Consider the following 22,641-nt stretch of genomic DNA (forward strand, 5'->3'; position numbering starts at 1 on the left):
AGCCCTGAGAAAACCTAGAAGTATAACTGCAGAATGAATAAAAGTTTGTTAAATGCAACTTACAAAATGAAGAATAATGAATGAATAAATTTCTAATCAGACTGGGATATTTTAATTTCTAATAATTAATGAAATATTTAGATGGATGGCAAAAGTATCCCATAACTGGTATAATCTTAATGAGACAGCCTGGATTTTGTTTCAACCCGTTGTGGCTGATGCAAGCTGTAATTATATACACTGCCAGAAAATCCATTTGTTAAAAGAAAATTTGTTCTCATTAATGCGGATTGTGGGATCACTGAATAAAAGAGGAAGAAAGGAGTAGTATTAACTAGCGTTACAGGTTTGGAATGCAGGAGCTTTATAAAAATCAGCAATCAATTCAACAGGCCATGCTGATGCTTGAATTTTTAACATACCAGTTTTCACTAGAAGAGATTCAAAAACAATTCTTCTCAAATCACTAAAAATTCTGTACATATTCAGCATGACTTATCGTGTTTTAATTCCAACAGAAAACATACAAAGCTATGGGAAGTTCCATGCATATAGCAGGCTATGGGCAGGTTTGTAATAATCTCAATAAGACCAAAGATTTACAGAGACTTCCTTATGCTAGTTGTGATTTTTCTCTGATTTACAAATGAGTCCTTCATTTAAAGTGAATATGAGACTCAAGCCTGTGCTTACTTAACTATTAACTAACTTTTACACCTGCCTTGCAGGGTTCAGACAATGACCTCTGATTAATCTTGAGTCTGATATTATCCTTAACAGCAACTCGTTCTTAAAGTGGCATGATCTAATTATTTTCATGTAATCTAATATCATGACTGTCTAATGTCTTATTTGCTTTTCCTATAATAGTAAAGTGTTTGAGTGACTACCATTCAGGACAAAAAGAAAGCCACACATTTAACCATCAAATCTGAACTAGGACATCAGGTATAAAGAAAATAAAAGAAAATCTGAATATATGAGTAGGTAAAACAGGCTACCTTCACAAAAGAACTGTTAGGCTGGTGTCCAATGTCTCACCCAAAACACTAAATACCAGAAAGCAAAAGAAGATCAATTTCCATAATGTTCTGAGGGGGAAAGTTTATGTCCAAATAATTAAAAACCCTAGCAAACTCTTATTCAAAGACAACTAAGATATTTTAAAATATGTAGACTCAGATACTCAGATAATATACCTCTCACATTATATTTCTGGAAAAAAATAACTTGAAAATATACTGTTGGATATAAACAAAATTAAGAGCTCAAAATGCAAAAAAAAAAAAAGTGAATAGTGAGGTTTGATTCTCTTTGAAGGAGGAGATCATGCCATGTGTGGATATTCTGTTTTACTTCTAATTGAAGGCATCTCAAAAACACACAGGGTGTTATTTAATGTCAGAAAGAAAAAAATTCCAAACAAAAAAATTAAAGCTCATGTGTTAAATGAACAACAACAACAAAAAGAAACAAGACAGTTAAAAAGAGAGTGGGAGAGAACACAACAAAGAGGTGGTTTTGTTTTCAGGCTAACCTATACTTAAAGAACACCGCATCACATTAGAACACTATAGGATCAAACTCTCCTCCATAACCATAGATTTACTGAAAAGTTCATTCCGATTTGGAATGTCAAGAAACACAGTTTTTGATAGAGGCCTGAAAAAGTCTCATTTCCCTCACCTGCTGAACTGCTGTAATTAGCATCTAGCACTCTCTGGGCCCCAAACCATCTGCGGTAATTCTCGGAGCAACAGGAAAGTGGAGGTGATAACTTACAGAGAGAGGTGACCTGGAGGCTGGTGGTTAGGAACGAGGTCCAGGAAGTCACTCAGGGACCTGGCCTCAGCCATTCTAAAACCCTGGTCCACCGCCTTCTTATCTTTTCTCAGGACCCCAGAGTATCTCTCCTTTTTGGGCTAGAGTAGTACCAGGTTTGAACTTACAAATACTCTACTTTGTTAAAGTTTTCCGACAGACTTTTTCCTATTTCTTTTATCTCTAAATACCTTCTTCTCTTAAACCCTTTAAGGAAAACAAGGGCACACACATACAAAGGATGGAAATTAGGTAACACTATTTCCGTGAAAATCAGACTTTTCCTCTCCTGGGGACCAGAAGACACTGGGTAATGAACAGACTTGTGATTCTATTTAGAGGTTATGGACAAAAGGCCAAAGTTAACTGTCAGCAAGGTAGGGGACTTTTTGGGAATGAGGGGGCAGTAGTAAACTAAGTAAACTAGTAAACTAAGGAGTTTGTAGTAAAGACACTGAAGGAGCTCAGAAAAACATACCAAAATGCAGCCTGGCTCAAGTGAGGGCTTGGAGAACCAATGCATGTTTGGGGTGTGCCTGTATAAACCAAATATATTAAAACTTACAGCTTTATAGATCAGAAATGTTATTAATATATTAGGAGCTATAATTTAATAATCCAACTGAAAAAACATAAAAAAAGACCAACAATACCTAAACCCTTATGTATTAGATTTTGTTTGGTTCTTTGGAGTCATTCTGAGACTGTTAGGGCATTACTGTAAACATTAATGCCATTATTTCTCATGATTTCATGAGAAGTCAGTTCTATTATTGCATCATTTAGTTAAGACGGAAATCTACAATCAGCCTACAGAGTAAAACAAAAAAAACTGTTAGGTTACACTTTTCTGAGTTCTAGAATGTACCAAAAAAACCCCCAACAAAACCAGAAATGGAAACACAGGTGCTGTAGGAAAGCCTATAGGAATAAACTGAATTTCAAAAGTATGTAAATAATCCAGTAAGTATCTTTTTCAAATACATTAAGGGGTTCCAGTTCAAGATGGTAACACAGGAAGATCCTCAACTTACCTCCTCCCACTGACACACTAAGTCTGTAGCTACATGTGGAACAATTTCCTCTTAAAAAACCAAAAGGCTGGCTGAATGAGGACTACCCCACAGGCAAACAAGAAGAAAACCACATTGAAGCATGTAGGAGAGCCTAAGATACAACCTTGCCATAAACCCCGACCCCAGTGCAGTGACCCACAACCGACAGAAAAAGTAAAACCTGGAGTTTCTCCTCAAGGAGTAAAGGGTTCAAACCCCACCTCAGACACCTCAACTTTTAAGACCTACACCTGAGAGAAAATAAATTATTTTCCATAATTGCTAGTCTGCATTTTTTAAATATTAAAGAATACAGTGTACATGTCATGACTACTATTTTAGCATACTTACTAAAGTTTAACTGCAACACACACAATAGCCAAGTACTTTTAGGATTACAGTGGTGTTTAATTCCTCAAACACCACTTTTCCAGAGCCCCACACAGTAAGTTATCAAACAGGATGACTCAATCATATGAATTTATTACAAATGGAAAATGGAGGCAACCTGCCAGTGAGGAAAATATTATCAATAAAATTCAAATATAGTTTAATATTGCCTTTATTTTCATAAAAAAGGCATTACCAAATCTTTCTAACAGGAAATGATGAACTGTATGGAGTATCTAAAAGACTTAATATACAGGATCGATAAGAGAAACAAGATTATGCTCAGTGAAGAATAAGATATATTTTACTCTGTATTATTTTATGGATCTTTCAAGTGGGAATTGGCCACTGATACATATTTCATTCAAATATTATATTTAGAGAATAGAAGGGAAATTTAATTGTTTTCCTTCTACATTATCTTATACAGTTATCTTTAACATAGTAAATAGGTATTATAATTGTTAAATGCCTTTTGTTGTCTGGCAGTAATAGAAGAGGGATAAAAGTTTTCACTTCTATAATAATAAAGCATAGTAATTCATAAGAGAAATGAAACATGATGGCCTGCTTTTACTATTAAAAAATATTCACTCTTGGGGCGCCTGGGTGGCGCAGTCGGTTAAGCGTCCAACTTCAGCCAGGTCACGATCTCGCGGTCCGCGAGTTCGAGCCCCGCGTCAGGCTCTGGGCTGATGGCTCAGAGCCTGGAGCCTGTTTCCGATTCTGTGTCTCCCTCTCTCTCTGCCCCTCCCCCGTTCATGCTCTGTCTCTCTCTGTCCCAAAAATAAATAAACGTTGAAAAATTTAAAAAAAAAAAAAAAAAAAATATTCACTCTAAATAATGATGCTAGTGCACAAAATAAAACTCATTTTAAAAAGTGTAAATAAATTTGTGTGAAGATTTATATTAGCTTATTAAAAATCTAAAATATTTTTAAATTAAAAATCATTCTATTTATAATAGTAACATAAACAAGTATCTGCAAAAATGATACCATATCTTATTTTCCCAAATATTGGCAAAAATTAGTATGTTTTCCTCATTAAGTTAGAAAACATGAGGTTAATTTTCTTGAAGGGGTATAATTTTCGGCAAAAGGGAGGTCAAAAGACTTTTCTACAATGGCATTTTGTGTCCTATAACCAGGATCATTTTGTAGCTTATCAGTTTTAACAATGCAGAAATAGACTGTCTTACCGTTGGTGCTGTATCTACATGATGGTTACAAGGCTTTCTTTCTATGTTGATAATTCCTGTGCAAAGAAAAGAAGATGATAGATATTTGATTATACCTATACATTTTATTGTGAAAACATTTATCTCAGTAAGAGGTAACTCCTATAGCTTATAAGGAAAAAAGTCTCATTTGAATGGCAGGATCCTTTAAAGTTCTATCATGAATTCTTTGGTCAGAAACAGTTGGAGAGTTTAGCTAACTAAGAGACCCAACTCAAAGTGAGCTGAGCAAATTTTCCCATTCAAGAGGTGTTTAGCAATAGTCTAAGATGTGTCCATATCCTGCTCTTGGCTCAAAAATTATACCATTATCTCCACTCTGCTGCAGTTCTTCCATTAAATTTTTATTTCTGACTTGAGGTCATCAAGTTTTCATAAAGAAATATCACAAAGGCTGTAAAAGGAATCACTTCCTTATTTTCTCATAAAGAATAAATAAATCTACTTGAATTTCTCTTTGATCACTTGACTTCCTACTATGTCATATTCTATTTATTCAATCACCATGGAGTGTCTGAAAAAAAAAAGTTCCCCCTGATTCTCTCCTTTAAAATGATAATATTGACTGCTAAACTTGAGAAAAATCCTTTTATCATGTGTGGATTTATCTTTTTGTTCCGAATGTCCTCTCCTGCATTTCTTTGTAATAAACAGCTTTTAAGGATATAACACATTGTATCTCATCTATAAAGATACTGGTTCAAAGTCTAGCTCAGGTTAAAAATGAACACAGGTGTGGGTCTCATTTACTTTATAATCTCTGTCCATCAGCAAACCAACAGGTGAGTTAGGACATTAGAATAGTTCTAGTTCCTTCAAATAATGATACAGGCTTTCACATGCAAGGCTGCTTAGAAGTAAGAACTACAAGTATTGTTAGGAGCAATTAGCACAATTTCTGATTGAAACAATAGCTCCTCCCATTTACAGTCATTTAACTCATTCTTCTTCAAGTATGATAAGGGATTATGTGAGAGAATCATAAAACAATCACTTTTTATCGCTGTGAAATAATATTTAAAAATGAACAAAGTACCATGAAACACGATTAAAAATTTTTTTTTGTTTCATTTAAAAAATTCAGCTATAATTAGCCAATGAAGTATAAAGCAGTATACTACCTTATACACTCAACTAATATTTACTAAGTGGCTATTTGGTATCAGTGATAAAAGATGAATTATAAAGGATAAATTATAATTTCTGACCTCAAGACTCGAGTAAAACAGAGGATTTGAAAAAAATACTCTAGTATATAGAAATACTAGAGTATTTTTTCATATACAGAGTATTTGAAATACAAATTTGAAATATAAATACTCTGTATTTGAAAAAATACTACAAAGCAAATTAAAAGTTTTGTCTTAAGAATAATAACAAAATCTTTAAAGTAATTTTTATGCAAAGACATTTTTATTCATAGAGTAACACTGGTCTTGAATAAAAAATTTTTAAAAACCCCAAGTAAACATATTAGAAAATGTTCAGATAATGCTGACTCTTACTGGTAGATTTTAGTAATACTGAAGTATATAGAACAAATGGTGAAATCCCCACTTCCCCAGCGCCCACACTCCCCACAACCCTCTCTGGCTGCATCCACTGAGAACAGTCTGGCATGACACAGGCTTTTAATCAAGAGTTAGCAAAATCTTACATGTGTGTTCTCACTATTGTAATCTGACTGCTATAAAACTGACCTAGGCTGATTACTAATTTTAAAGTTCTTATCCATTAAGAAAGTAACTTCAAGATGTTGAAAATAAAAACTAAATCTACATCTTCAGCTTATACAATTACAAAGAAAAAACAGCTACGTATTTTACAGTTTCAATTTCAGGATAAGTAGGTGGTGGAAACTAAAAATTTTTAAAGTGGATTATCCAAAGATATAACCTTAGTTTTAAATTTAGATTGCCAATTGAAATAATATGATTTGGAAATACAATTAATACATGTTTGTTCGAGCTTTCAGTAATGAATATACACAAAATAAGCGTAAGAAAAAATGTTCCCAAACAGCTTACTATTTTAAGTACATTTTACCAAAAAAGTCTCCATTTGTATGTTATTTCACTTTCATTAAGGTATGATAATAAGTGAAAGCTCCTAATAAATAGATTGCTGTGCTGGTTATTTTTGTGTGTCAGATTGGCTAGGCCACAGTCCTGCATATCTGGTCAAACATTCCAGATGTTTCTGTGAAGGTATGTTTTAGATAAGATGAACACTTAAATCAACAGGCTCTGAGTAAAGGAGATTGCTCTCCGTAATGTGAGAGGGTTTCATCCAGTTGGTTGAAGGTCTTAAGAAAAAGAATGACTTCCCCTGAAAGAGAAAAAATTTTGCCAACACACTGCTTTTGGACTTGAACTATAACTCTTCCCTGGGTCTCCAGGCTATCAGCTGACCTTGGAGGTTTTGTACCTGCCGGCCTGCACAAGCGCGTAAACCAATTCCTCAAAATAAATCGATCTATATACACATTCTACTGGTTCTGTTTCTCTGGAGGCTAACTAATACACTTAACTTTTGGGGAAACAATTTAAAAAAATGAAACTACAATTGTTTGTACTTATTCTAAATTAAATTTTTGTTCACTAATTAATGATGCAGTAATATGGTTAAAAGGTCCAACTTATTATATTTTAAAAATCCAAATACCTCACAATGAACTTAATATTACATCTGTAGGATAAATTAATCTACCAAATAAAAAAATCAATATGTCAATAGATATTTACCACTAGATTATCCAGTCTGACAATCTCTGCTTCTTGATATTTATTTACATTTAATGCAATTACTGATATGGCTATGTTTAAGTCTGCCATCTTGCTATTTTGTTGCATCTAGTTCTGTTCCTTTCTCTTTTCTCCATACTCTTTTGAAATAATCAAATACTTTTACTATTCCATTTTATATCCCCAATGGCTATATTGTTAGCTACACATCTTTATTTTTTTCTTTTAGTGGCTAGAGATTGCAATATATATCTCTAATTTATTACAGGGCACCCCGAATTATGATTTTATACTTTACTAACAATATAAATATCTCAAAGCAGTATTACTCCATCTACCCTTCCACCCTTTATGCTATTGTTGTATTTTACCTCCATATGTTATAAACCCCACAACATTTTGCCTGGATACTGTTTTAAACAGTAGTATTTAAGAATGAAAAATCAGCTTTTTATATTTACACATATACTGATCCTTTCCAGTGTTTTCATTCCTTCCTGCAGATCCAAGTTTTCATCTGAGATCATTTCCCTTTAGACTGATGAACTCTTTGTTGAATCTCTCACGGTGTAAATCTGTGGATGACTGTTTTTTTTTTTTTTTCCTGTAAAGACTTTAGCAGGCATTCATGTACGAAGGCTAATTTTGCTGGATACTGAAATCTAGGTTGATAGCCATTGTCTTTTAGCACTTTACTGATTTTATACCATTGTTTCTTACGAGAACAAAGCCATCATTTCTTACTATTATTCTCTGAATGTCATGCATTTTTTCCTTTGGCTGCTTTTATGATCTTTTCTTTAGGTTTCATTTTCCTCAGTTTATTTAAAATGTACCTAGGTGAGGTTTCACTTATATATATTCTTGGGGTTTGCTAAGCTTTTTATATCTTTTACGTTATTTTCTTTTATTAGAGCTGGAAAATTCTTGGCCTATTAGTTCTTCACCCTATCTTCTCTATTTTCCTTCTGGAATTCCATTTATACATGTTTAGATGATTTGATGTAGTCACACAGGTCTGATGCTCTGTTATTTCCCTCCCCTACCCTGTGCTTCGATTTGGATGATTTTTATTGTTATGTCCTTGAGTTCAAGGATCCTTTCTTTCAATGTGTACTATCAGCAATTAGGTTCACTTAATGAACTTTTCATTTTATCTATTATACTCTTTAGATGCAGAATTTCCACTTATTTCTTTTTTTATGGTTTCCATTTCTCTGCTGAAATTATTCATCATACCCATGTTTCTTCAAAAATTATTTAACATATGTATAAAAGTTATTTCAAAGTTCTTGTCTACGAATTCCAATCCTTCTACTGATTGTTCTTTTTCTTGATTATGGGTCACCTATTCCTGCTTATTCACATGCTTCATATTTCTGACTGCAGGTTAGACCTATTAGATATATAATTGGTAGAGAATGAGAGAGAAAGCATGCTTCCCCAGAAAGGGCTCACTCTTTCTTCTTCTTGAAAGCTATGGTGAAGGGTGGATCTTTGTATTCAAATCAGGAGTTAGCCTGGGTTGGGCTTGGGCTGTTGCTTTAATCTCGGTACATCTACTTATTAAATATCTAAAAATAAGATCAGTTCCTCCCTCTAAATCTGAGTAATTGATTTTTGGATAAGAAATCCTTTATCTTAGTTGTCTGAACAGGTTATTCCACTATCAGCCAGATTTCGAGACTTTTACATTCAACTCTCTTCCTAAGGTAAAGAACCTGTTCCTTTATGTACAGGCTTGTGAAATTTTCCCTGTATCTGGAAAATCAGATATTTTACTAGGGTATATCAAATTGTGTCTTGGCTATAATTAACCTTTCTTGGGACTTGATAAGCCCTTTAATGGGCAGAGTTTTATCAACTGCTTAGAGAAATTTTATTCTGTTACTTCTGTAAATTTAGCAGTTCATTTTATTTTACCTTCAAAATTTTTATCTTTATGATAACCAATGTACTTAATCTTCTAAGGAAGCATCTTCTTTTCACTTTGTCTAATGCTTTTAAAACTTGAAATCATACAGTTTAGCTTAGTTTCTTTCTAGAGGCCTACAAGGATGAAAGCAAACAGGATGGCAAACCCTAGAGAGTATATCAGAAGATCAAGTTTTTTCCTGGGATCTCAATGCCAATGTGTCAGGAATGGGGGTAGGGGCAGGTGCGGGAGGGCTCTGTTCTCCTTGGTACTAAGCAAGGACATGTGCAGGGAAAGCTGGTCTCTTCCAAAGGTGTAGGCAAAATGTTTTTTTAGAGTTCACTGAGGTCTCTCAGCCTGCAGAAGTTATAATAAATGCTCTGGGTAACTGGCTGTATTTGTCAGTTTAATGTTTTTAGTGTATCAAGAGCTTGGGAGAGGGGCGCCTGGGTGGCGCAGTCGGTTAAGCGTCCGACTTCAGCCAGGTCACGATCTCGCGGTCCGTGAGTTCGAGCCCCGCGTCAGGCTCTGGGCTGATGGCTCAGAGCCTGGAGCCTGTTTCAGATTCTGTGTCTCCCTCTCTCTCTGCCCCTCCCCCGTTCATGCTCTGTCTCTCTCTGTCCCAAAAATAAATAAATGTTGAAAAAAAAAAAAAAAATTAAAAAAAAAAAAAAAAAAAAAAAAGAGCTTGGGAGAGCCTATGCACCACAGTGGATCTAAAAGAGCCTACATGTGGGGCGCCTGGGTGGCGCAGTCGGTTAAGCGTCCGACTTCAGCCAGGTCACGATCTCGCGGTCCGTGAGTTCGAGCCCCGCGTCGGGCTCTGGGCTGATGGCTCAGAGCCTGGAGCCTGTTTCTGATTCTGTGTCTCCCTCTCTCTCTGCCCCTCCCCTGTTCATGCTGTGTCTCTCTCTGTCCCAAAAATAAATAAACGTTGAAAAAAAAAAAAAATTAAAAAAAAAAAAATAAAAGAGCCTACATGCAAAGGGACCTACACAACTGGAGGAGTCTGGTTCCAGGCCCAGCCACTGGGAGAGGACTGTAACTTGCAACTGATGAGACCTGAGAGGAGGAGCTCACCCCTGTGCCTCAGCAGGTGGGTGTTTTCGTGTTTTGCCATAGCTCAGACCTCTATCAGTATAGTTGGGACCACAAACCATGAGCATGCAAAGAAAACTATCAACTCTCATAAGGAGTTTCAGTAACCTGAACATGACCAAATAACTTTCTAGAACTGGTAGTGCCACTGATGACAAAGGAAGAATGAGAGGGTCTTTTAAATTAAAATGTAATGAAACAAACAAAACTCAACAACTATTAAGAATTTTAAGATATTAATTAACAAGCAATGAAGATAACTCTATTTTAAAGGAAGGAAACAGTAGTGGCTTCTAGAAAGTAAATAGGAAGATGGGTAGCATTCCCAAAGTCACACAACCAATGAGCAGCAGTACCATGACTGAAACCTACGTGTATGAGTCACAAACCCTCCAGACCCATTGGCGTGTTTGACTCCTGTGGCAAGGCCCTGATTTTATTCATCTTTGCATCTAAGTGCCTAGTCCAAATGCTTAAAACCCAGAAGACCCCCAACTCTCGAAATGAATAAATGGAAACTATGCCATATCCACTGAGTTCACGTGCTATAATACATATTTACCTGTGTGCATTAGTTATCAGAATGTTTGAGTTAATCCTCTAGGACTGCTTTCAAAAATGTTAATTTACTACGTTCTCTGGTAATGTATCTAAACTTACTGTAAAACCAAAGTGTGTTACTTTAAAATTTTCCTAATTTTCCAGATATTACACATTCTAGAGAAGATAATGGAAAACATTTTACGCTTTTTGGGAGATGGTTAGGTATTTTATTTTGTAGAAAACTAGAGCATGACATTTACCCCTGTACTTGACTGACTCAAACAGCAGAATTATATATTTTACAGTTTCCCTAAAGTCCACACACCTTCAACTCAAGACCACGAACAAAGGAAAAAAAAACAAGATAATGAAATTTCTTGCAAAAGCAAGAAAGGCAGGAATATGTGCCAAATTCTAGAGTCAGAATATATATACAGCAATATTATGTATCATCACCAAATGTTTATGGGCTACCCACTAAGCACAAGGCACTGTGCTAGGGACAAGAGAACCCTGATTCTCCCTTTCATGACCCCTTTTTAGGAGCCATTCACTTCATGCAACAATATAACTATGCATCCTTTTTGAGTTTTAGAAATCATGAATCTCTATATAAGGCAGAAAGAATTATGCTTTGATTACTTTTGACTAGGAAAAAATGAAATAAAATGTACTATATTCCAGTAAAGTAGTTTTAGAAGGTAGTGTTCTTTCAAGGCAAATTTAACATACAAGTGGTGCAGAGCTTGCAAGCATTCTTAAGAACTAGAAAAGAAGTAAAACTGTTTTTCAGATAATATAATTTTATAACTAGAAAATTCAAAAGAATCACTGCTAAAAGTAACATAATCAATAACAATACATCAGGAAGTTAGCACAATATAAAATTTAATATACAAAAATCAATATCCTTTACATATTCAAACTAGCTAGAAGATATATGACAAAGAATACCTCATTTATAAGAGCAAAATAAAAGATAAAATACCTGAATAAATACAAGAAATGTACAAAACAATATGAATGTTAAAATATTTCTAAAAGACATAAAAGTAGCCCTGAACAAACAGACACCCCTTATTCTGCAACAAGAACATGTAACATTATATAAAGGCTAATTCCCTCCAACATAATATATGAATTTAGTGTGATTTCAATAAAAAAAAGTTTTTTGCCCCAGCACAAATTGACTCTAAAATTCATACAGAAGTATATGCAAGAACACCTAGAAAAATCCTGGGGAATAAAAAGAGCAATGAGGGGAAATAAACACTACTAAAGATCAATACATATTATAAAAAGTCTCTGCAATTAAAACAATGTGGTAATGACACATGAATAGACCTGTAGACCAGTAGAATATATTAAAATGTTCAGAAAAGGATCCAATTACATATGGAAATTACATGCAAAGAGGAAGAGATACTTTTTAATACATGGTGTTGGGATGCAATGTATGTTTTGAAAAAGAACTGATCCATACCTCACACCATACACTAGGAAAAGAAATTCTTAATGGGTCATGTTTAAATGCTAAAAATGAAGCTATACCAATATGAGAAGAAAAAACATAGTGAATGTCTTTACAAACCCAATGAGAAAAGCTTTCTTCAAATTTTGTGCTGCAAAATCAAAAGCCAAATATAAAACTTGGAGAAAATGTTTGCAACCTACATTACTGACAGATGACAAGTTTCCCTATTATGGAAAGCAAAAATATACAAATATTAATAAGGGTGATTTAAAATTTAAGTTGGAAGTCACAGTATGAATTCATTGAGCTTTTAAGACTTGATTTCCTAGATATGTCCAGTGAAAAAAAGTCTTAGAAGCAATGATATCCCAACAGCAATGAGTGTACTCAGCCCCGAATTTTAGTTTCTAAATTCCATTATCCACAAACTAGTACCAGGACTCCTTGGAGAACTGACTGATTCCAGCTTTGGGTAGGGCAAATACAGGATGAACCTAGGACACTGCAAGCAGCACACACTCTGAGCTACCTGGTTCGTATCAAAGGACACAGGAGTGGACATGAAGGGGCTCCTCCTTCCCAAATTAGGGAACAGTTTCAGCAACACAAAGAAAATGACAGTGAAGAAGTACAACAAAGTGAATGAAAAAAATTCACAATACTCAAAAGAGACAGGCAAGAAGAAAAGGAAATGCGCCTCTGGACTGAACACCAGCCAATAAATGTAGAACCAATCAACGTTAGAAACCAACCACTGTTAATAGTTATTTCAAGTAAGGATCATCAGTGGCTGCCGAAACCGCTGAGTAAGGCTGTTGGGGAACAGGGTATTCACATTGTCTCAAAGTATCAGCCCACAGAATACCCACTCAGCAATTACAAAGGGAAAAGTTTACCTTTACCACAGAGAGATCTAGTGTTCACCAAGTTAATCAAGGATTAAATTTAGCAACACAAGTCATGGAACACCCTGACATTCCATGCCCCCTGACGTGATGCAGAAAAATACACATTATAGTGTTCTTGCCAAAACAGTTTAACCTGAATCTAATCACAGTGAAATAGATAAAAACAAAACACTGGATATTCTACCGAACAACTGGCTCAGTCAGACTCTTCAAAAAAGTCCATGTCATGAAAAACACCACCACCAAAGGAGTAGATTAACAGAGATTAAATGAGACTAAAATGACATAGCAACCAATATAAGTGTGACTCTGGATTGGATGCTGGACAAATAAGCATGCAAACAAAAAACTGCTTAAGATACTTTAGATAGAATTAAGAAACTGTGAATATGAACTGTTTATTTGATATTATAGAATCATTGTTAATTTTCCTTGTGATAATGGTACCATGATTATATAGAGAATATCCTTATTCTTAACAGATATTTGAATGAAGGTTTTGAAGGGAAGATGCAAATGGTGCAAATTTGGTTTTATTTTATCTTGTTTCCAACTTTTTTGTGGTATTAAAAAACTTCAAAATACACTTGGGGAAAATACACTTCAAAATACACTTATTAGACATGTAATGATCATACAGCAGGCAAGCAAACAGTCAATGGTTTTGAATATTGCTAAATCTTCCACGTAAGCAGAGTAAACAGGGCTTAGGTTCTCACTGAAAAAATTTCTCAGCATTATTTAAAAACAGTCAATGAAAACACTTCTCCCAACTCTGAATTTAATGGAGTGTCTTCCTAAAAATAAGAAAAACCTCCAAAATTAATGCACAAATGAATAAAAAGCTACTACAATATGTATTTATAGTTTACATATTGATAGCTTCACTCAATAAATCTGTTTATTGAGAAATAATTTTCATGGCAAATCCCTGTCCCAAATCAGAGGTATCAGTTATCTATAATTCTCTATTATTAGTTTTTGCTCCTTTACAATTAGAGAAAAAACATTTCAAAGGACAATTTAAATAATAATATTTATCCATAATAATCCTGACTCTGGAACTACTCTGTATGTTTCGGAAGACCAGCTCTGGCAGTGATTAGCTATGTGACCTTGGGCAAATTATTTCTCCACTCTGTGTCTCCATTTCCTCATTCAGTACAGGGAAAACAATATGTATCTCATAGGTTGATGGGAGAATTAATTAGTTAACTATAGGAAAAAATACTTCAAATTGCATCTGGCATACTATGTATGTTTGAAATACACACACACACACACACACACACACACACACATACACACACACACAGTATCAGAATGTTTATTTTGATGTTTAAAATAACGTATATTTGTATATTTTTTCAATAGCCCTCAAATACAGGTAGAACTAAAGTAAGCATTATAATTAAATATTTGTATGAAGGGTCAGATAGTCTAATAATGAGTTCTGCTTTAGAAAACTTAATGGCTTGCTTCATACAACCTGAGGTAAAAAGTAATTAACTTTATCATACCATAAAAATATTTTTATTAAAAACTATGCCCATACATACATATACATGTGTGTGGGTTCAGATGGCATACATACCCATGTATATATATATAAACCCTGCCCCCTCCTCTCTATCCCATTACTTAACTTGGACTGTTTCTCCTCATTTGGATAACTGGAATAGATTCCTAACCAACCCCCCTGACTTGGGCTTTCCAATGACATCCCACACTGCCAGAGTGGCTATTCTAAGGAAAAATTGTTATCCTCTTCTTCTATAGCATAGTCTTTAGGATAAAAATCACCCTTCTCGAGTTTTTAACTCAACTGCTTAACTAAAAATGGCACACAAAGCTATTCAGGATGTAGCTACTGCCTGGCTCACTAACCATCCCCCCTGTCATTCACCCTTGCCATTCCCCCAGCTGCTCTTTAAGCAGAATGTACCTAAGCTTTCTCCATTTCTGACACCTCCTTCTAAGCTGAATTATTTCCTAGACATCCTTTAAAGCTCAGGTCAAACACTGTGTTCTCTAGGAAATGGTCTGTGATATTCTTCTTCAGACCGCACTCTGATTCATATACCTCCCTCCAGCTCTTCCCTCCCTTAGCATGCCTGTACAATCCTCTATCATAACATAAACTCACTATGTTTATGAAAACTTGCTTAGTTCTATGTGTCATAAAGTTCATATTTAATAAATGCCTGTTGAATGACTGAAAACACATATACAGAAAATGAGAGTTAAAAACATCTTGCAGCAAAACAGGCTGCAGATTCTCCACTGGTACAGTCATCCCATATTCTACGTATTTTTCTAAATATTCATCTAAAATAAATTTTTAATAAATGCAAATCCTAAAATGACTTTTCCTCATCTAGCCTAGTAAAATGTTAACATTTATTTTTTATATTGGACTTTTTCAGGATGGCATGGGAAGCCCTTCATTTACTGGATACATATTTCAGATTACAGAAAGGGAACATTCTTTGAACAATTTACTTTTCATACATTAGAGGAAAAAAACCGTCCCACACTCAGAAACGTCAAAGGCTGAGGGCCCCGAGTCTACAAAGTTTGGATATCTACGCAGACCACAGAGGTAAAGCACAGTGAATACACAAAACCACAAATCAGTAGGCTTTTTCCTGTGTTAGTTATGGAAATAGGTAGTGACCTACTCATCAAGGGTATGTAAACACGAATGAGTAGGTAAAACACTGGAAAGGAGGGTAAGGGGTCCCTAACATTTGAGACTGGTAAACTGAGACTGGTAATGCTTCTGGAAACGTACAAAGCAAGCAGGGAAAAGAGAGTAACTCTACAGTGTGGACGGCATCAACCAGACAATACGGCTCTTGGTTACAGCCCTGCCATCATAGTCTTTCTGTGCTTCAGTTTAAGCCTCACACCTGTTGGGAAGATCCTTCAGTCTCTAATAATCTGTGCTATTTATTCCCAACTATGAATAAAAAATTAAATTCACTGATCCACTGAGAATATAATGTTAGCATATCTCTAACTTGTAAACTGATGCCCAAATAATTTAACTGTCCTAACCAACAATCACTTAAAATTCTACAGTAGTTATTTACTACCAAAAACTGCATACAATTTTTAGTATCTGACAAACATCCTCAGTAAACTCTTAACAGGAGATTAAGGTCTGTTCAAATCATACCCTTTGTGACATGCATATTTCTACATATTCAATCTGAGAATAGTAAGGATATATTTCTAATATAATTATGTCACATATTTATTATATAGATAAAGCCAAAATACTACAATTCTGTGTGTGTGAAATCCTTTAAATATAATTTAGTATCTGTAAGTCTCTACGACTAATATTATTTTAGCAGTCATACTACAGAATCTTGAAAACCAAAGTACAGCAACAAAAAGGATAAAATGTAAACTATCATAATTCAGGCATTTTTTTCTTTCAAATTTATTATTGCAGTGAAGAATTAAAAAAAAAAACAACATATAGCACCAAAAGAAGCTTCATGCAATTGCCTGCTTTCCTCATTTTTTTCCTTTTCTGTCTTCTGGTTAGTGAACATCCAAGCTATCTATTTCGGAATCATCCTAATGGCTCTTAGTCTCTTGGTCTCTTTTCATTTAATAGCCTCTTCCAGCTTATCTCATTAACTCCTGTGGACATCAAGACTACACATAGGCCACTGACTCCTTAATCTTTACTTATGCTCCAAGCCCACATTTCAAAAACTTTTTAAGATTTTATTTTTAAGAAATCTCTACACCCAATGTGGGACTCGAACCCACAACCCTGAGTTCAAGAGTCACTCGCTCCATCGACTGAGCCAGCCAGGTGCCCCTTCAAGCCCGTATTTCAAAGTATGCAGTCTAGTTCCTAGGACAGGGCCTGACTCATAGCAGGATATTTAATAAATGCGGCCCAAATGAATAAGCAAGCTACTAATACCTTGCTCTGAATGTCTTCCAGGCATCACAAACTCAATATATCAGAAATATAATTCATTACCTTTTTTCCCCAGTATTTCTAGATATCTCCCTATTTTTGTTAATGGACTGCCATCTACTTATTCACCAAAATTAGAAGCCATAGTTACCCTCAAATTCTCTATTCCTTACCACTCACATTCCAAATCTCTAACACTTAATGATTTAAACATCTCTATTTTCTTAAAAAAAAATTTTTTTTTAATGTTTATTCTTGAGAGAGAGAGACACACACAGTGTGAGCGGGAGAGAGTCAGAGAGAGAGAGAGGGAGACACAAATCTGAAGCAGGCTCCAGGCTTCGACCTATCAGCACAGTGCCCGATGTGGTGTTCGAACTCATGAATAGTGAGATCAGACCTGAGCTGAAGTTGGACGCTTAACTGACTGAGCCACCCAGGTGCCCCTAAACGTCTTTATCCGTCTTTATCTTCTTACTTCAGTCCCATTTTCCCACCTCGATTGTTAAAAATCACCTTTTAACTGACTTTCCTAGCTGGAATGCACTAACACCTTTTATGATTATTAGTTTTCTCATCTGATAACAATTAAATAGTGCCTTCTCTGAGGATTTGTAACTACATCATATATACACTCCAGTACATTTTGTTCATTTTTCTTATTTAGAGAGTATCAAACTGTAAGATTCCACGTACCTCTCCCGTTTAAAAATATATCTCAGGTGACTGTGTGGCTCAGTTGGTTAGGCGTCCTACTTCAGCTCAGGTCATGATCTCATGGTTTGCTTTGTGAGTTGGAGCCCTGCATCAGGTTCTCTGCTGAGAGAGAGCCCGCTTCAGATCCTCTGCCCGCGTCCCTCTCTTTCCATCAGCTGTGGTCACTCCCTCTCTCAAAAATAAATAAGTATTAAAAGAAACTAAAAAAAGATGTCTCTTGTGAATATTGTCAGCACCAGGGAACAGGCAGTGTTCTGCACTTCATTTACACAAGATTCTGTGCAATATGGCCCCCTGCTACCTCTCTGGCCTCACTGTCTTCTACTTTTCCCCTCGTTCCCTTTACTCTAGCCATACTGGTCTCTTTGTTCTTCAAAAGAAGAACCACACCACACAAATCTCTGACTTGAGATCTTGGTTAGGGATGCTATTCTCCCAGACGACATGGCTTTCTTTCTTCAAAATTCTGCTCAACTGTCAGCTTCCTTGTGACATTTTTTTCTCGACCACCCTATTTAAAACAGCAATATAACCTCACTTCCCAGTTCACTTTAACCCCTTTCCCTCCTTTGCTTGTTATTTATTCTATATTTATTTGCTTATTGTCTCCTTCTCTCACTGGAAGGTAAGCTGAACAAGGATATGGATTTTTACCTGTTTTGTTCACTTATACATTCACATACCACCTATAATAGTGCCTGGGATAAAGTAAGTACCCACGGGGTATTTACTGAATGTATGAATGAATGCTGCATTCCCAGTATCTGCATGTGAAAGAATTAAACATCCTTTAGAATTAAGAAAAGACTCCAAAAAAAAAGTTAAAATGAGAAAAGAATTAATAATGGAAAAAGTATTTTCATCTATTACACTCTTATGCTATCGAGAATGTAGGAAGGTGAGAAGTCATATTCTCAGGTCTATCTATAAAACAAATAATTTAAGTACTAGGGAGAGGTAATATGCTAAGATTCCAAACACAAGCATGATGATTTAGAAGACATTTTCCATAACTCAAGGCAAAGAGATGTTATTAAAAAAAAAGATGTTGCTATATCAACTTTTTCCCTATAAAAGTTTAATGAATATTAAGTAAATTAATTTGCCTGTTATACTGTGCATTTATAACTGCCTTTAACATTAGTTGTTAATGTTAAATCATCACTTGAAAATATACAGATTAAAAGACTGAGAAGACATTAAGTATCAAGCCTCATAACGTTACTACACAAGTGGAAATAAGGAAAAAAGAAACACAAGAGACCCCTATCCCTGCACCAAATAAAAACACATCACATTTGGTTGACTCTGAATTGGCCAAAATAAAACATCTGCTACACTGCTTCGACAGAGCTTAGTAGCTGTGAGATGTGACTTGACTCTTTTCAAAAAGAAGTCAGGTGTAGACAACACACACACACACACGCACACACACACAGTCACTCACACATATTTGTAGGAAAGAAAAGAAACTGGAGTGTTTTATAAATATTCACTCATTTATTCCCAGAACACCCTTAGGAGGCAGATTTGAAGGATATAGTACAGTAATGGAGGTTATTACATGACTTGTGATACACTGGCCTTATAAAAGGTCAGCATCAAAATTCAAATTCCTAGTTCTAAACTACCGTTGGGAGAAGTTTTAAATAGACAATACTGTTTTATACTGAATAGAAGACACACAATTCTAAGCAGAGCCATGAAACTAAGTGCATTTCACAAGGATAATGTGTTTGAGCAGACTGTTTCATGCCTGTATTCCCTTAGTGTTTTATGCTTATCTGCTGTTGAACCTAACCCCATTATTCTGAGGACTTTGAGGGCAGTCCTTTATCTTCCAGTTCTGCCAGGGTTTGGCACAGTCCCTGTCACACAGTAAGTTCTCCAAAAACAATTGTTGATGAACTGTATGAATTAATTTTTGATAAAGTATACAAAAGTTTTTTATTTTTTTAAACTAACAGGTTCTGTTAGGATATTTCTACTAAAATACAGTATTTCTGGCTCTGTTCAAAAAGATGGATACTAGTCAAAAAACGTTCTCAATTTTTACTCTTTATGAAATTATAGTTGAATATTTTTCAGAGGAGAAAGTTGAGAAAAAAAAGTAAATTGCCTGAAATTAGAACATTAGGACAATGTTCTACTTTTTACTTACTGAACGTTTACAATGTAAAAGCCTCTTAAATTATTTTTAAAATATGACCAGTCACTCCATCTAGTCATTTCTTAAGTTGCCATATTTGTCATCAACCTTGCTCTCAGACTTGGAGGCAAGTTGCTGACTAAGAACAACACAAAGAGTGATTCTTTACATTTTCATTCACTTTTCATTCAAGGAAAAAGCTTCCTGAAAACACACATTTAAAATTCTGGAAAATACAAATCAACATTATCTAGACATCTCTATCATTACCAGAAGGACTAGTTCCTAAACCTAATTTCCATCGTTAGTTGACATTTTCAATAAGTGATGGATATTCATTTCCAGAAAACATTACCAGTAAATTCTATGATATCATAGAATGTTCACTATCCAGACCAAACTGACTAAACCACAAAATTCAAAAGTATGCACTTAGGCTAGTCTGAGAGAACCCTTAGGACTATTCTGAATATAGTCTTATAAAGCATAACCTAACTGAGTAAGAGTGAATGAAAACTTAATTTAAATAGTCCTCTTCCTCCAAATTTCCAGAGTCTTCCTCTAAATTTCTAGAGTCTTTGGTAGACAGAAACTAAAATGTTTAAAAACTGAATTATGTCTTGTCATAGACTTAATTTTTTAAAAAGTTACTCTGGGATGCTGGAATTTACAAAGGAAACAAAAATTATTATTTTTATGCTCTAAATGGTATTTCATTTTCCCCCCCTTGACCAAGGGAGTAAACATGGGAACTGCTTCCTTGGTTCTAAGCAGTGCCCACCCTCAGCAAAATACATAAATAAAAAGTGATTACTCGTTTTTAAATTTCATCACTTTTCACAGAATCACAGAACATAAAGATTGAAATGAAGGGATGTGAAATATGTGCAGGTACATCAATGGAAGGAATGAGTAAACTGGATTAACATGGAGTATTACTTGACTTTTTATTTTCAACATGAATTAAAAATATTCTTCATTAACAGAGATGTGGTCAACATCTTGAAATACAGATATATTGACTAGAATACTGAAAAACTTATTGGTATCTAGCAATTGAAAGATGTCAAAATTGTGGAATACTCATTTTCCCTTCAAAACCATGCCTTAAGTTTATTATCAGAAAAAAAAGTTATGAAAAAATCTACTTTAAAACCTACATACATGAAAATATACTCTATAATAATATCATTTTGTATGCCTTACTGCCTTAGAAATGGAAAAACTGTCAATTTCAGTGTGAGATTATAAATATAGTAAAATGCATCTTATGGTTGATGTTAAATAACATTAAACGTAGTCTTATTCTCAAGCTATGTAAAAAATAAAGTTACCCCTGGCCAAAAATAATTTATCTGTTTTATAATCTGCCCTTTTCCCCTTGCCGGGTGCAGCCATATAAAGTTGTAATTCTTTCAATAATCCTCACTTTTGAGTGAATTGATTACTGACAGTTTCATTTTTCCCTGGAGGCACAGCAGTAAATCAGAAACATTCACTACTTTCATCATGATGTAAATTATGTTCTGATAAAGATGAAAATTTCCAGCTCTTCTACTTTAGAACTACATGATAAAAACCACCTTTGTCATGGAAATGTTTTAACCAGTATGCCTAGAGATTGTATTTTGTTTTTTTTTAATTTTTTTTTTTAATTTTTTTTTTAATGTTTATTTATTTTTGAGACAGAGAGAGACAGAGCATGAATGGGGGAGGGGCAGAGAGAGAGGGAGACACAGAATCGGAAGCAGGCTCCAGGCTCTGAGCCATCAGCCCAGAGCCTGACGCGGGGCTCGAACTCACAAACCGTGAGATCGTGACCTGAGCTGAAGTCGGACGCTCAACCGACTGAGCCACCCAGGCGCCCCTAGAGATTGTATTTTGAAAAAATATATAGTGTACTAGAGGAATATGGATTTTAACACACAACATTCACTAAGCCTAATTCTAAGAACATAGTGATTTCTCTTTCTAAAATTTAGTGGGAAGTTAGGTAAATTTAAAATAAAAAGTTCATTGATTAAAATAGCTCTGAATATAGTCATAAAGATACTACCTATAACTCCTAGTGCATTTTAAGTCAAGCATGGGTTGGTATTTAAAAACTTTCACTTGCAGTAAACACTTTCCCATCCTCTATTTTCAAATGACAAGTCACTAGGATGAAATAACTTACTGCAGGTCATAGCATAACTAACAAAATCTGGATCTAAATTCGGGTGTCTGACTTCTCGGCTAAGTGCAAGCAGAATGTCATGTATTGATTTAAATATGAAGAGTAAGAAACTTGTCGACCCCCTATTCAAATTAATATCAATGCTGCTTATTAATAACATTTCTACAATCCTGATGATAAAACACCATAAAATTTTCAACATTATATTCAAGGAGGTCTTAATATTAAAAGAATTATGTATATTTTAAAAAGTGGTAATCCATTTTTTATATCGTAACACTGATTTGTCTGGTGTCAGATAATGAAGATATACATAGAAGTAGATTTTGTAAGTCTGAACTGTCCAACGTAACAGCCATTGGCCATATGTGTCTATTTATCTTATTTTATTTTATTTATTTGAAGTTTATTTTTATTTATTTTGAGAGAGATATAGAGAGCAAACTGGGGAGGGGCACAGAGAGA

At 34.8% G+C, this 22,641-nt stretch overlaps 1 protein-coding gene across 15 annotated transcripts in view; it reads right to left on the minus strand.

The window, feature by feature from the left end:
- Positions 1 to 22,641, minus strand: part of AHI1 (Abelson helper integration site 1) — a 214,469-nt gene that overhangs the window by 79,353 nt on the left and 112,475 nt on the right. For all 15 annotated transcript variants that reach the window (XR_006717587.1, XR_006717588.1, XR_006717589.1 and 12 more), the window contains one exon: positions 4,468 to 4,523. Coding sequence is in view for 12 of the 15 variants with exons in the window: in XM_045499720.1 (XP_045355676.1) it covers positions 4,468 to 4,523 (56 nt within the window). In the remaining 3 variants the exon portion in view is untranslated. The remainder of the gene's footprint in view (positions 1 to 4,467; positions 4,524 to 22,641) is intronic.

This window comes from Leopardus geoffroyi, chromosome B2 (assembly GCF_018350155.1).
Source record: "Leopardus geoffroyi isolate Oge1 chromosome B2, O.geoffroyi_Oge1_pat1.0, whole genome shotgun sequence".
Lineage (NCBI taxonomy): Eukaryota > Metazoa > Chordata > Mammalia > Carnivora > Felidae > Leopardus > Leopardus geoffroyi.